Raw genomic sequence first — 15,239 nt, 5'->3', positions numbered from 1 at the left:
AATGGAAAGTTGTAAGGGTGTTTTCACTGTATCCTTTGCATTACTGCATTTTAGGGAGGTTTCTCCCACTAAATAGCAGATTATTTTTTTCCAGATCTGTTCACAAAACTTGAATTAATCCTGGGAACATGTAACTTTAATCCTTTCCATATTTCTAAGGTTGCATCTATTTTCTTGGTAGTATCATAATACCAGGATCCATACCCATCTGGCATGCATCTCAGACTGCTGTAACACTAGCAAGAGTTTGCACCATCCAGAAAGCATATTCTTACCACCCTCAGATAAACAATTTCATTAATAGAGTCTCCGCCACCTCCATTTTTGAGTGGAAGGGACATTACAGTCTTTACTTTCAAGGTGCCATCCCCTCCCCAAACTCCCTGTATTCTAGTGAGGGGAAGCAGAAAAGAAAAGATACATTCTTCTCATTCCCTTCCCAAAGACTTTGCTACATTAAAAGAATAATAAATCACGTTTTTCCACTGGAGGGCTCAGACACGTCATCCAGAAATAAAACATGCTTGCTCTGAATGATAATCACCAGTACTTCTGAGGCTTTTGGTAATCCTATTCTTCTCGACAGCCTAATATAGAGAGGGAGAGCAAGAGGAAGTCATGGTTCTAATGTGAGTAAAGGAAGTTACCTTGTGAAGTAACAACAGTTCTTTGATATGTGTGTCCCCACTGGTGCACCACTATTGGTGTCAGGGTCATCCTGGCACCACAGATCAGAGATTTTTCTACCAGTATCTGGTCAGGCTGCGCATCGTTCGTGCCTTCGCAATTTGTGCATACAGCCAGACTCCCCTCTGTTTCTTCATGTACACCATATTGCATGGAATGGATCCAAAGAAGGAGGGAGGAAAGGTGGGTTGTGGAGCACCCGCGGGGATATACATCTTGAAGAACCGTTGTTACTACACAAGTGCGTAACTTCCTTTTCTTCTTTGAGTGATGTCCGTGTGGGTGCTCCACTATTGGTGACTCTATAGCAATGCCTACAATGCGGTAGGTGGGCTTCAGATTACATGTCATGCACAGATGAAAGGACCACCTCAGCTATAGCCAAACTTGTCTCCATTCATGAGTAGATTGAAAGGACCACCTCAGCTATAGCCAAACTTGTCTCCATTCATGAGTAGATTGAATAATGTCTCATGAAGGTGTGGCTGGATGACCACATAGCTGCAGCACAGATGTCCTTAAGAGGGACTCCCTTCAGAAAGGCAATTGAGCTATGGCCCATGTGGAATGTGCCCTTGGGGGTGTAGGGACTGGACTGCTTTGCAGCGAGTAACATTGGGTTTTACAGGATGTTGTTAATTTGGAAATACGTTGCGAAGATAGTGGCGTTCTCTGAGAGTGTCCCACAAGTAGTGTTTGTGATTTGTGGAAAGGCCATTTATGGTCGATATAGAATGATAATGCCCTCCGGACATCCACGGTGTAGAACACTGCCTCCTCATGAGAAGCATGAGGCTTCAGGTAAAAGGTAGGAAGGACGAAGGGCTCATTAATGTGGCATTCTGAGCAGACTAAGTAGAAAGGAAGGATAGGGTCAGAAGAGCAGTCTGTCCTTATGAAACACAGTGTAAGGTGGTGATGCCAATGAGAACAGCAATTTCACTAATTCGCCTCACCTATGTGATTGCTATTAAAAACACTGTCTTTGCTGTTAATAGGGAGAGGGAGTGTGTGGCCAAGGGCTCAAATGGTGGTAGAGTTAGTGTGCTGAGCACCAAGTCCAGATTCCACATGGAGGCTAAGGCTATAAAGCCCTCTAAGAAACCTCTTAGTGATAGGATGTGCAAATATTGAAAAACTCAATTAGAGTGTGGAAAGCCACCAGCACAACTAGATGTTCTTTAAGAGAGGAAACTGATAGACCTTGACTTTTCACATGCATGATGTAATCCAGGATCATATGAAGGGGAGTGACAGTTGAGTGCCGATGTTGACGCACCATGCTGAAAAGCGGTTCTACTTCTGAAGATAAGTATTGCGAGTACTGTGTAATTTACTCTAAATCAGAACATTTCTTGATTGCTGTGAACATCTCTTCTCCACCTGCAAGAACCAGAGAGAAACCACACCGTCAGGTGTAGCGTTTTTGGCTGGGGGGTGGAGAAGAGTGTCTGCATTTTGAGAGGGCAGGTCTCGATGACTCGGAAGCAGGTAAGGAGGTTGAAGAGACATCCGATAAAGATAGGAAAAACAAGTCTGTATGGCCCAGGCAGGGGCTATGAGGATGACAAGGGCATTGTCCAACACAATCTTCCTGATGACTATGGATATAAGAGGGGTTGGAGGGAATGCATAATAGAGGCCAGCCTCCCATTTGATAAGGAAGGCATCTCCCAGAGAATTGGGTCCCATACCCATCCTGGAACAATACTGGGGGCACTTGGTATTCTGGTATGCTGTAAAAAGATCTACTGTCTGAAATCCCCAACGTTGAAACAGAGCGTGTAGGACACTTGTATGAATTTCCCACTCATGGTCTGTTGTGAAATGACTGCTAAGAGTATCCGCAGTTGCACTGTTGGCCCCCGGAAGGTACGATGCAACAAGGTTGATGCTGTTGTGAATACACCAATTCCACAGACATACAGTCTCTGCACAGAGGGATGGAGAGCAGGCACCACCTTGTCAGTTGATGTAAAACATGGTGGTGATGTTGTCGGTGAGGATACACACCTTAGAGCCATGAATATGCCGAAGGAAATGTTTGCAAGCATGGCTCACCGCATGGAGCTCTAGGAGGTTGATATGCCACTGGGATTCATGAGCTGACCATCTTCCCTGAGGAAAGTGTGCTGCGTGTGTGTGCCCCACCCGAGGAGAGAAGCGTCAATGGTAATTTGTGTAAATGGCTGCATCTGGTGGAATGGAACAGCAGCAAGGAGGTTCCTTGGACTGGTCCACAACTGTAAGGAAGTATGAACCTTTGTAGGGACCATCACCTGCTTGTGTAGGTGGTGCTTGGCTGAAGTGTAAACTGAGGACAGGCAATGCTGGAGGCAGCAAAAGTGTAGACATGCACATTGGATGACATATGTCGTGGCAGCCATATGGCCCATGAGCTAAAGACAGATTAATACTGTTATGATAGCGCTGGACATTATGATCGAAATCAGGCTTTTTACGGCTTCAAAGCGCTGGGTGGGAAGATATGCTCTTGCTGTGGTAGAATCCAGATGAGCTGCTATAAACTCTAGGGATTGAGAGAGACACAGAGTGGGCTTGTGTTCGTTTATGATGAAGCCGAGAGATTCGAAAAGCCTCTTGGTAAAAAGGATCATGTCCTGTGTCACTTGTCAAGATGGACCTCATATGAGGCAGTCGTTGAGGTAGAGAAAAAGCATGATAGCCTTGCAACGTAGCTGCACCGTCACAACAGCCAGGGTCTTTGAGAAGACTCTACTCTAAGGGCAGAAGAAAATCCGAAAGTCAGAACTTGATACTGAAAGTGTTCCATGATGACCATAAAACAAAGGAAGTGGCTGTGAGCTGGGTGTATGGTTACATGGAAATAAGCATCTTGCAGGTTGAGGGCTGCAAACCAGTTTTCTTTATCTAGTGCCAGAATGACGGACGTGAGTGTGATCATCTTGAACCAGTGCTTGCAGAAGTACTTGTTTAAATGACAATTGAAAATAGATCTCTAACCCCCAGTTCTCTTCTTTGTGAAAAAATAATTTGAGTAAAATCCCCTACCCTGATATTACTCGGACACCCTCTCTATGGTGCCTCTGTATAGAAGATGATTCACCTCTTGACATAGAAGTGACTCAGGAGAGGGGTCCCTAAAGAGGGACAAGAAGGGTGGGGAGGTTGGGGGAACTGTTGCAAGGGGAATGGACTATCCACATTTGATGATCTCTAGGACCCAACGGTCTGTAGTTATTGCTGCCCATTGTTTGTAAAAAGGGTGCAGACGATGATGGAAAGTCGCGTGATCGTGAGGCACTGGTGAAATGGAGAGGTTGTGCACGCCCTTGACCTAGACCTCAATCCAGCTGCCTGGAGTCCTGCTAGTTGGACACTCAGTTATTAGGGACCAGTCGACACTAGTTTCTTGCCCTGGAATGATTTTGTTCAAAGGGTCTCTGCTGTTGTCTGGCATTTGCAAAGTCTCTCTGCCTCTGGTAGAAAGTGTAATGTCTCCTATGACACAGTGGTGTGCACATTCCTAGAGTACACGGTCTAGTGTGGGAATCCTTACTAGAGTGAAGGACTTCATCTGTCCTTGCCACAAAAACATTTTGTTTGTCACATAGTATGTCTTCAACTTTGGTTTGCATGTCCTTCGGAACACCTGCTGCCTGTAAACAGGAGGTGCTGAATAAGTTGGAAGGCAGAGAGCAGAAGAGGTAAATCTTTTGAGGGAACAAGCAGAAGAGTTTGTGACCACTCCACCAGAACCTAAAATGGAAAAATAGTTACTTACTTACTACCCTATAGTAACTGTAGTTTTTTGAGATGTTGTCAATGTGAAACCCACCATACATAGGCACATTTCATGCACAACATCAGAACCTATTGATAGCAGTGCCTCTCGGAGCCACATATATGCCCTGTGCCTTCTGATACTCTCTTATGAGGGCATAAAGTGAAGAGTAGCCACAACAAAGCCTATGTTGCTGAGGATTCCAAACAGCAATGGTTTAGGGTGGCTCATGGGAGCTACGCTGACTACATCATCTTGAAGAAACACATTTACTGTAGATAAATAACCATTCTTTCATCTTTCAGAATGTATCACTGTGAAGCCCACTATAAGGGAATACAAGGAGTCTCCCCTCAGGATGCTGGGAATGAGGCATTTTAGCTGCATTAGTGAAATAAAGCCTGAAGTATTGCTCTCCAAAGATGCTGCACGTATCCTGGATGAGTTTATTGGCGAAGTTACATTATGTAGTCCACTCAGAGCATCTCTGTGACAGAATAACTGATTCTTTGACGAGCTCAGTTTAGCAACAAAAAGATGAGGAGACAATCTAAAAGGTTTGGTCTTATCACGGTACAGAGTAAAGCTATGTAAAAAACCAAGCATCCAACAGTATTTCTCTCATAGGCTATGTCTATACTACGTCCATCTGTCAGCAGAGGGATGTAAATGAAGCACTTCGAAAGTGCAAATGAAGCCTGGATTTAAATATCCCTGATTCATTTGCATAATCATGTAATGGAACTCTTTTGAAAAAGCACTATTTTGAAATTGAAACCGCAGTCTAGAAGTGGTTCTTTCAAAAACAGCGCCATTCTGTGATTATGCAAATGAAATGCGGGATATTTAAATCCAAACTTCATTTACACTTTCAAAGTGCTTCATTTACATCCCTCTACCAACAGAGGGATGTAGTCTAGACGTAGCCATAGTGTTTTGTGTGGCTTTGGGCAGAAGACCAGTAGGTTAATCAACTGTTTCAGGTACAGCTTTGAGATCATTTAGGGATGAACTTAGGATGTGGTTTCAAAACCATCTTGTCTCTTAAAGGATATGTAATGAGCCATCAGGGCATGGAGCTCACTGATCATTCAGGTCAAGGTAATGAAAGACTGTCTTGAGAGAAAAGTTAAGTACTGAGCAACCCTATAGTGGCTTTAACAGAGGCCTCATAAGTTTAGGAGGACAATGCTGCAATTGACCTTCAGAGTCAGGTTTCTGATAGGTGGATAAATATGGAGGAGGCTCATGAAGAATCTCAATACCACTGGATGGGAGAAGACTAAGTGCGACTGTATCGGAGTTACAAGCTGATATTGGTAGAAAGTTGGACTTTGACAGAACTAAAAGCCATGTGTAGCACATTTCAAACATGGTAAGTATAGTTACTCCTAGCTCAAGTGGCAGAGAGCTGTATGGTGGATCTAAGATTCCAGCCACGCTGATGATGATCCAGGTGGATGTTAATATGATGCCACATGATGGACTTTTTAAAAAAAGTTTGGGTGTTTAAAAAACCTAAGAAATTGTACATATACCTACACTGAAAGAACATTATTAAGGTTGCAAAGTCAAACGAAAAAAAGTAGGAAATGAAAGAATTATGGTTTATTGGGCAATGTTCAAAATTTCCTGGTCTGGGGAGCTGTGTCTCTGAGTCTTCCATTAGTTTTGTGATTTGGAACTGCAGCTTCCTATTTGATTATTTAAGAGAGCTTTAACCTGATGCTTTATGCTTCTTTGTAACTATGGGTATGTCTAGACTACATGCCTCTGACGACAGAGGCATGTAGATTAGGCTACCCGGCATAGGAAAATGAAGTGGCAATTTAAATAATCGCCGCTTCATTTAAATTTAAATGGCTGCCACGCTGAGCCGATCAGCTGTTTGTCGGCTCAGCGCGGAAGTCTGGACGCTCCGCAGTCGACATCAAAGGCATCTGTCGACCTCCCAGGTATGCCTCTGTCGCCAGAGACATGTATTCTAGACGTACCCTATATGTGCATATAGTATTATGCACATATACTATATATTGGTTTCAAAGCCTAATTTGCTTAATTCACTGTACATTGCAAGGAAAAAACCCAGTATATGAATTCTATTACTTACGTATGCATCTTGAAAGTGTAGGGTCTGGCACAAATCCCATTTTGCAGGTACATCTATAGCTGCCCATGGTATTCAAACACTCACCATTTGGGCATACCCCTTGCAGCTGGCATTCATTTATGTCTGTAAAAACACAGAAACATACCAATGAGAGAATGGAATAACTGAACATTAATATTAATCAGTTGAGTCTTCATTTATTAGTTATTCTGACGTTTTACCTGTAAAAACACTTTTTGTTTTGCAGAATCTACTACACTGGATCAAACTGTGTAGTTACATGTTTGTTAGAGTATTTTTTCTAACACTAGCAATATTTGAATTAGCATCTCTTATAGACACTGATAACACAAGTTAAAACTATGTAAAGTCATTTAAATACTCACTCTAAAGTTAATGAGATTTCTTCCACACGTTTTGAACTCTTGTATTTACTTCCAATACATCTTGAGAAAATAAATACATGCAAGAAACCTTGTGGTTAACAAATTTTAATCTTACCCATCTGAAAATTCATAGCAGATGTGGCATATTTTATATGGTATTGAACACTGCTTGACTATTATATGATGATGATGATGATGATGATGATGAAGCATTGCAATAGAGCCTGACAACCCAAAATAGGGATTTCATTCCAATTGTGCTGGAGAAGGGTACCAGCACAAAATAAAGGACAGTCTCTGGCCCAAACAACTTCTTTTATAGGATGCTGTCATGACCATATCTCTAATTAAACTTTTCCCAGATGAACCATTCTTGCTCTTCAAGAATCTAAAAAATCTTTCAGCAAACAATAAGCAAACAGAGACATCCAGTTCCTTGTACCAATGGAATGCCATTAAATTTAAGCATTTCTACTAAAGCATGCGTAGTGCATAAATGCTGATCTTGGCTACTTCTCCCCTCTTCTGAAATGGAGGTCACTGACACCAGCATTCCTTCTGTTTAATTTGGTTTTTTTATTAGATAATCTTTTTAATAAACAGCCACCTTTCTTGTCCATCTGTCTGTTATGGAATTTTCAACTTTCACACACACACACAAGCATATATGTATATGGGTGTGTATTGTAGCTGTACTATAAGGGCTGGAAGGACTTCTGGAATAGGGCATTTGCCTGGGGAGTGCAGGGTGGTGGGTTTGAGTCCCGCCCACCCTCCAAATGTTCACAATCACAGTGCAAGATACTCTCGTTGAACAAAGAAGACAAATGCCTAACCTTTATCAAGCTACCCCAACAAAGATCAATCAAACAGCAGGCATTCCAAAGCGAACTGTAATACATCTGGGTGCTAATGTTATCCTTCGGTACAATGTTGACAAAGCAAAAAGCTTGGTCAACGGCAAAATTGGCACCATCACCAATATAATATAGCTCTACTACCGCTGCAACCAAATCCATGAAACTGATATCCCTACAGCTGAAACTGAATTAGAAGGAGATGTTGGAAACCACATCATCGAGTCAATTTCAAGCAAATTTTGGATACGGCTTGGTGGAGCGGCGAATGCTTCCAATCATCCACGCTTATGCAGTCACTGTCGACAAACTACAAGGGCCCATGGCGGATAGAGCAGTTGAGAACCTTGGCTCTCAATACTTTGCACCAGTTCAACCATTTGTGGCGCTCAGTTGAGTTCTTTCTTTAGAAGGCGTACAGATCAACTAAACCAATCCAAACAAAATGAGGCATCAGGGGAAGGTGTGGTGGTGGGCTGTGTCCCCTAGGAGCTGCCGGCCATCCTTTCCACCTTCCCAAGGCTGGAGAGGGTGCCAGGCTGAAGGTGGGCAGGATAGGACATCCAGGGAATATGGGGTGGTGGGCTGAGTCCTCCGGTGGCCTGACAGATAAGGCGCCAGCCTCTAGAGCCAGGTATGGTGGGCTCCAGTCCTGCCAGCCTGAGGAGCCGCCAGGCACCTAACTCAGCCTTTTTTAGAAAGGCAGTCTTTCTAAAAGCACACCAAAAAATTAAAAATAATAAATAAGTGCACCAAGAAGTCAAAAATAAAGTTTTGAGCTAGCAATTTAGGAGAAAGATGGGATGGCTAAGAATGATTCAAGGTTGTTGCTAACTGTAAGCCATCCCATCTTTCTCCTAAATTGCTAGCTTAAAACTTTATTTTTTACTTTTTGGTGCACTTTTTTATTATATTTAGTCTTTTGGTGCACTTTTAGAATGATTCTCTTTTTTAAAAGTTTTTTAATTTCTAAAAAAAAATTATTTTAACTTTAATGTGCACGTTGTAATGCATCATCATAACTCAGTTATGTTGTATGTTTTTCATGTCTCTCTTTCAGGTCTTTTGTTTCTGGCTGAGCTCATCAGAGAACCATTGTGTTGATTTACAGTACTCCATTACAGAGTTCTATCTAGGGACTCAACCGGAACCATCCACAAACTGGTAACAAACCTTCAATGTTTTAAAAGAAACTGATGGACATGTTAGAATGATTTTTAGTTATGCACTTTGGGCAAGTCCTTGCAAAATTTTCTATTCACTGCACATTAACTCACCTCGTGGTAAATGGCCACCTACCTAAAACATTTCCGGACACCCACAGACCTGTCCAGCTGTGTAAATTGCACTGAAATCAACCTGTTAAGGCAGCCGGAAAAGGAATCTGGCACAAGATTAAGTGTTTCTTTTTTAAAAGAATATTACCTAAAAACGACTTAACTTATAAACTGAGTTTATTTGCTCTTTCCCTTTCTGTGTTTTTAAATAAAAATTAGAGAAATGTATATTTGAAAACTGAACAGATTTTTTGCCATGGAGAATTATAAATAAGCTAGTATTTGTGATATGGTTTGATGTGTAAAACACTATATACATAGTAAGTATTATCATTTTGTTAAGCAGCCACATTATAATATCCACAAAATTTGGAGCCATAGTGGACAATACAAATACTAATTTGTTCCAAGAAAACTCTAAAAATCAGAACATACTAAAAGAGGGACTTTTCAGTGGATAAAATTCAGCTGAACAAAATGTCTCCCATAACACTTAATTTTAAAATTTTTGTCTGGATTTTAATTCTGACCAACTCCTAAGGAAGGAGAATGAGACAGGAGCTGTGACTTGGAAACCAAAATGGAAGGACTTGTGATGCTTTCATAGCAAAAAGGAAGAATAAAAAAGACTGATGGAATTAGCAGAAAGTTAAAATCTTCAGTGGGCGCATACTTCCAGCTAAGGAAGTATCTTCTGGAGTTTTGTACAGTGAAAGTTTTGTTATCCGGCACTCATGAGGAACAGGGGTTACTGGTTAACTGAATGTGCCAGATAACAAAGCTTATTGCTCTGCTCCCACCCTATACCGGCAGATCTGGCTCCCAGCAGCTCGTGACAGGCTCAGGGGGAAAGAGGCTGCTGCTGTCAACTGGCAGTGCCACTGTCAGAAATCCCACAATGGCCAGCTGGACAGGTGGGGATCAGGTGCACGCACCTGAGGATACGGCCTTTGCATGGCTGCATGTGGTAGAGTGTCAGTCAAGAAGCTCTCTCCTCTCCCCAAAACCAACCAACACTTTGTACAGCTGTGTAAGACCATTCATAACAGCAGTCTCTGAGCCTCAGGGAGCTCAGGGATTGCTCGTTCATTGCTTCTTCCTTCATACAGAGACCAGGGGAAGGGAAAAGGATTAGAGAAGAAACTGACTTATTGCTGGAGCCTCCTGGTACACTGATCTTGGAACATGACCCGTGTGTGTGTGTAGAGACATGACAAATCTCCATCTGTGACAAGTATCAGTCTATATCTACAAAAACAACAAGGATTCCTGCAGCACCTTAAAGACTAACAGATTTATTTGGGCATAAGCTTTCATGGACAAAGACCCACTTCATCTTTCACCCTGAGTGGTACAGAATCCTGCACCGTATGAATCATGGTTGACTTAGAGATTCACTGATATGCTGTTCCTATCAACCTCCCCCACAACAGGCCGTCTGAAGGATGGTGCATAAGGGTATGGAGAAAACTTTTAAAAGCTTTAGAATTACAGTTGGCAGAAAAAATAATCTGGATCAGATATACAATTGGTGTAAATCAGTGCAGCTCCACTAACATCAGTGAAGTTGTGCTGTTTTAACATCAGCCCAGGGTCTAACCCTTTGTCATTATTGTCCAGAATATTACATGTGCACAACACCTGGAACTTGTTCCTAACGCAATGAAATTCTATTTGTTAGTGATTTGTAACTACCTGGGTTTGCCACTATTAATTTACCTCACAAACTTCCAGAGTAACATGAATTAAAAATCCATGTTTAACAATAAAAGGTAGCATACAACATCTTGCCACAGATTATATAGGACTACTGAGTATAAGGACAAAGTGCTCCTAAAAAATACAGTGTGTTAATGACTCATTTTGCAGCTTAATTTCCTGGAGAAAACAGTCTAAAACAAACAGCCGTTTCCTAGCTAAGTGTTTGCCCACTCAATTAAGGGTATGACTATAAATGAAAACGGTGACTTGAATGCCATAAAACAAAATCAAAATGTAGGAAAGAGATGTAGGAGTGACAGCAGGGGATTTTAATTTAGAGGGAAACATGGTTACCATACCATAGGTTAACATTATTACACCACATAGTTTGTATCTGTAAAAAAAAATATAATGTAAAATTCTATTTAAAATTGTTTTGCAAAGGAAAATTTGAAATGAGCATTTCCTTAGAAAAAGCACACTAAAAAGTTGGTAAAACAAACCTGAACTAATTGCACCTGCTGTATAATTACAAACAAAACAAAATCATCTCTGAGTTTAATGGTGCTGAGAATGAATGTTAGAGAAAATCTGCTAAAAGACCATACATATTTTTGGAAGGTGAGTTCTTACCTCCCCCAGCAAATTCTGGGTGCAATGAAAAACAAATCATGATGATCAAATAATAAATATATTGTCTAACAAGAAGGAAGTAGTAATATGTATGTCGTCTTGTAAAAGAGCAGAATTTGGCCCACAGACTGTATGAGACTAAGAATAAATGTTTCATTATAATTTTAATAACAGTATTTACCAATTATAGTTCACACTTGGTCTTTACTAACATTAATTAATTAACACTAGAAATGAGGAGATATTGAAAAAAATCAACATATATTGGCTTGAATTGAAAAATGAACCATAGAATACCAGAACTGCAAGAAACCTCGAGAGCTCATCAAATCCAGTCCCCTGCACTCACAGCAGGACCAATCATCATCTAGATAATCCCTGAGGGTATGTCTACACTACCCCGCTAGTTTGAACTAGCGGGGTAATGTAGGCATACCGCAATTGCAAATGAAGCCCGGGATTTGAATTTCCCGAGCTTCATTTGCATAAGCGGGGCTCCGCCATTTTTAAATCCCCGCTCGTTTGAACCCCGTGCCGCGCGGCTACACGCGGCACGAACTAGGTAGTTCGAACTAGGCTTCCTAGTTCGAACTACCGTTACTCCTCATTGCACGAGGAGTAACGGTAGTTCGAACTAGGAAGCCTAGTTCGAACTACCTAGTTCGTGCCGCGTGTAGCCGCGCGGCACGGGGTTCAAACGAGCGGGGATTTAAAAATGGTGGCGCCCCGCTTATGCAAATGAAGCCCGGGAAATTCAAATCCCGGGCTTCATTTGTAATTGCGGTATGCCTACATTACCCTCCTATTTCGAAATAGGAGGGTAGTGTAGACATACCCTGAGAGATGTCTGTCTAACTTGCTCTATATATCTCCCAAGACAAAGATTCCACAATCTCCCCAGGCAATTTATTCCAGTGCTTAACCACCCTGACAGTTAGGAATTTTTTCATTATGTCCAACCTAAACCTCCTTTGCTGCAATTTAAGCCCATTGCTGCTTCTCCTGTCATCAGAAGCCAATGAGAATAATTTTTCCCCTCCTCCTTGTAAATACCCTTTTAGATACTTGAAAACTATTATGTCCCCTATCAGTATTCTCTTTTGCAAACTCAAGAAACCCAATTCTTTCAGTCTTCCCTCATAAGCCATGGTTTCTAGACCTTTAAATCATTCTTGTTGCTCTTCTCTGGACCTTCTCCAATTTGACATTTGAGTTGACATTTTCAATGCTTACGCCTCTTTTCTGATTGTTTTCTGTGAATATTCAAGCAGCCAAGTTTAGTCATAAAAATGATCATGAGGGCCTCATTCTAAGCACATATATGGAAGAAACTGCATTGGAAACAGAACATTTTATATGGGTTAGGACAACTGCTGGCACAGAAAGAAGATAGTGTTTCAAAAAATCCGTTGCTCGAGTCCTGGTACATAGGCAGTTAAAAAACTCTGACAAGAAACTGACCAACCTTTTCTGCCATAGTCACACATGCAAATACAGAACTACTTGGTGTGAATGTAACTATAGGAAATTAAATTTTATTAATCTATATGCATCCAGCAAATCTCAGAGGGCACAGCTATCCTACACAGAAGTATGATGCTGCTGCAGTCGATCTTCGGGGGTTTGATTTAGGGGGTGTAGTGTAGATGCTCAAAGGGCATCTCCATCAGTACCAGTACTCCTACTCCTCCTGAGGAGTAAGCGAAGCTGACGGGAGCATTTGCTCCCATCAACCTCCTGCTGTGTGGACGGGGATTTAAGATATGTCAACTGCAGTTATGTAATTTACATAGCTGGGGTTGAGTACCTTACTTTGACCTTTCAATGTAGTGATATAATTTTTCCAGGAAGGAGTGTAATAGTCCAGAAAGGGAAGGGTTTAAAATTTTCTAAAATTACCTAATCCTCCTTTTCTGCTACTTACCTCTCACTGGCTGTCTCTCCTAAAGAGAGTCAAAGCACTAGTATCTTTTCCTGCTTTTAACAAGTAGGCTCATTCAATCATGAACCTGGAACAATATCATGTACCTTATGGTACCAACCAATACATCTTGTATTTTGATGGTTGAAACCCAAACACTTATAGCAAACTGTTTGCAATCTATCTATATACTTTAGAAATGTGCATCTGTCTGCCTGTCTGTGAATCTGTTTGCTCAAGAACTCCTCCTAAACGGTTAGAATCTACTAACTTAAAGCAAAGTCATGGTTTAGTTGTGCCAGGAAAACAGGATCTTCTGGAATGGGATTGTTTCCTATAATATGGAAAGGGAGGGGGGCTGATTGGAGGGACAGCAATACTGCAGAGAGACCGCTGGGGGCAGTGAATGTTGGGGAGAGCTATACTGTAGAATCACCACTGGGGAAACCACACCACCAAGAGAGTGGCCAGCTGGTAGCCAGTGACATTTTCTTAAAATATAATGTATCTGAACACTGTATTAAAGGATTAATTTTTGTTTAGAATTATATTGTTCAAAATGCATGTAGTGTCCTCTCTCTCTCTCTCTCTCTCTCTGTTTTTGTTGAGCTACTTTAGTTTAAAATCAACACAGTGGATTTAAATAATATGCTGTCATGAGGCCTTGGCTTTGACCTGAAGATATTGACTAATGTGCATTCAGTTCTAGGAATTTTTAAAAATTCTGATAAATGGGTTACTCTCAGAAGCAGAGAGGTTCACTCATCCCACTGAAACTTTTCAGACTATGTGTTTTGGCTATCCCAACAACAGTAATGAACCATTTGGGGTCATTACAGCTCGGTGGGACCTGGATTGGTGTAACCAACTGGCTAAGGTCAGAACCGGGGAAGCAAAAAAGTGTTGTGAAGTCAGCCTCCTCCCACCCTCACCATGGTGTATTAAAACTGTTTTAAAATTGCAAACTTTGCCTTTTCAAGGTTTTTTTTAGATCTGTTTATAGCTAGGGGTCTCTATAGGAAAGCACATGATCTGACTCTAGCAGCAGTGAGTCTGAAAAGTTTCAGTGGGATGAGTGAACCTCTCTGCTTCTGAGAGTAGTCTGCTTTCTCTCTCTCTTTCTCTCTCTATGCTAAGAGTCTGGATTTTAACAAATAGTCTTGCTGTAACTTTCCAAAAAAAGAGTATTTTATGTTTTTATCTAAATTCTCTGTTTGTATGCCATGAAGATAACATCCATTCTTCAGCTTGTTTAGACCACTAGGATCAAGGCCGCTGTCTTTAATCTGCATCTCGTGAGAGTTAGGTCCATATTTGGTGTCACACACAGGATGGAATTTGAAAAAATGTGCAAAATGAAATCTGCATCTTCATTTCCATTCATAATGGAATATAATTCATGCTCATTGAATCAAGGCTGCTTAACCCATTTATCAGAATTTTTAAAAATTCCTAGAACTGTATGCACATTTGTCAATATCTTCAGGTCAAAGCCAAAGCCTTGTGACAGCATATTATTTAAATACACTGTGTTGATTTTAAACTAAAGTAGCTCAACAAAAACAGAGAGAGAGAGAGAGAGAGAGAGAGAGAGAGAGAGGACACTACATGCATTTTGAACAATATAATTCTAAACAAAAATTAATCCTTTAATACAGTGTTCAAATACATTATATTTTAAAAAATGTCACTGGCTACCAGCCATTTAAAGAATGAAACCAAATTTTTTTTTGAAGAAGTAGTGGTAAACTTAATGGCAGTATTGGTTATCATTTTTGTGGTAAGAGTCCCAGAAATTTCCAAAACATTATTAATGTCAGTATCCCATTTTATCCACTTTTCTATCAAAACACTTCCCGTTTCTTTTAAATTTAAGTACAAAAGAATAAAAATAATATTGC

General features: G+C 41.0%; 1 protein-coding gene and 1 long non-coding RNA gene across 10 annotated transcripts in view; one reads left to right on the top strand and one right to left on the bottom strand.

Moving 5' to 3' along the window:
* The window catches only part of LTBP1 (latent transforming growth factor beta binding protein 1), a 321,387-nt gene that overhangs the window by 125,759 nt on the left and 180,389 nt on the right, over positions 1-15,239 (bottom strand). For all 9 annotated transcript variants that reach the window (XM_075924972.1, XM_075924973.1, XM_075924974.1 and 6 more), the window contains one exon: positions 6,564-6,686. In XM_075924972.1, the coding sequence (XP_075781087.1) occupies positions 6,564-6,686 (123 nt within the window). The remainder of the gene's footprint in view (positions 1-6,563; positions 6,687-15,239) is intronic.
* Positions 1-15,239, top strand: part of LOC142827996 (uncharacterized) — a 48,756-nt gene that overhangs the window by 19,220 nt on the left and 14,297 nt on the right. The window contains exon 2 of the long non-coding RNA XR_012902860.1: positions 8,867-8,970. This is a non-coding gene — a long non-coding RNA (uncharacterized LOC142827996). The remainder of the gene's footprint in view (positions 1-8,866; positions 8,971-15,239) is intronic.

The sequence above is a fragment of the Pelodiscus sinensis genome, chromosome 3, assembly GCF_049634645.1.
Source record: "Pelodiscus sinensis isolate JC-2024 chromosome 3, ASM4963464v1, whole genome shotgun sequence".
NCBI lineage: Eukaryota > Metazoa > Chordata > Testudines > Trionychidae > Pelodiscus > Pelodiscus sinensis.
This window is presented reverse-complemented; position numbering and strand designations above follow the sequence as displayed.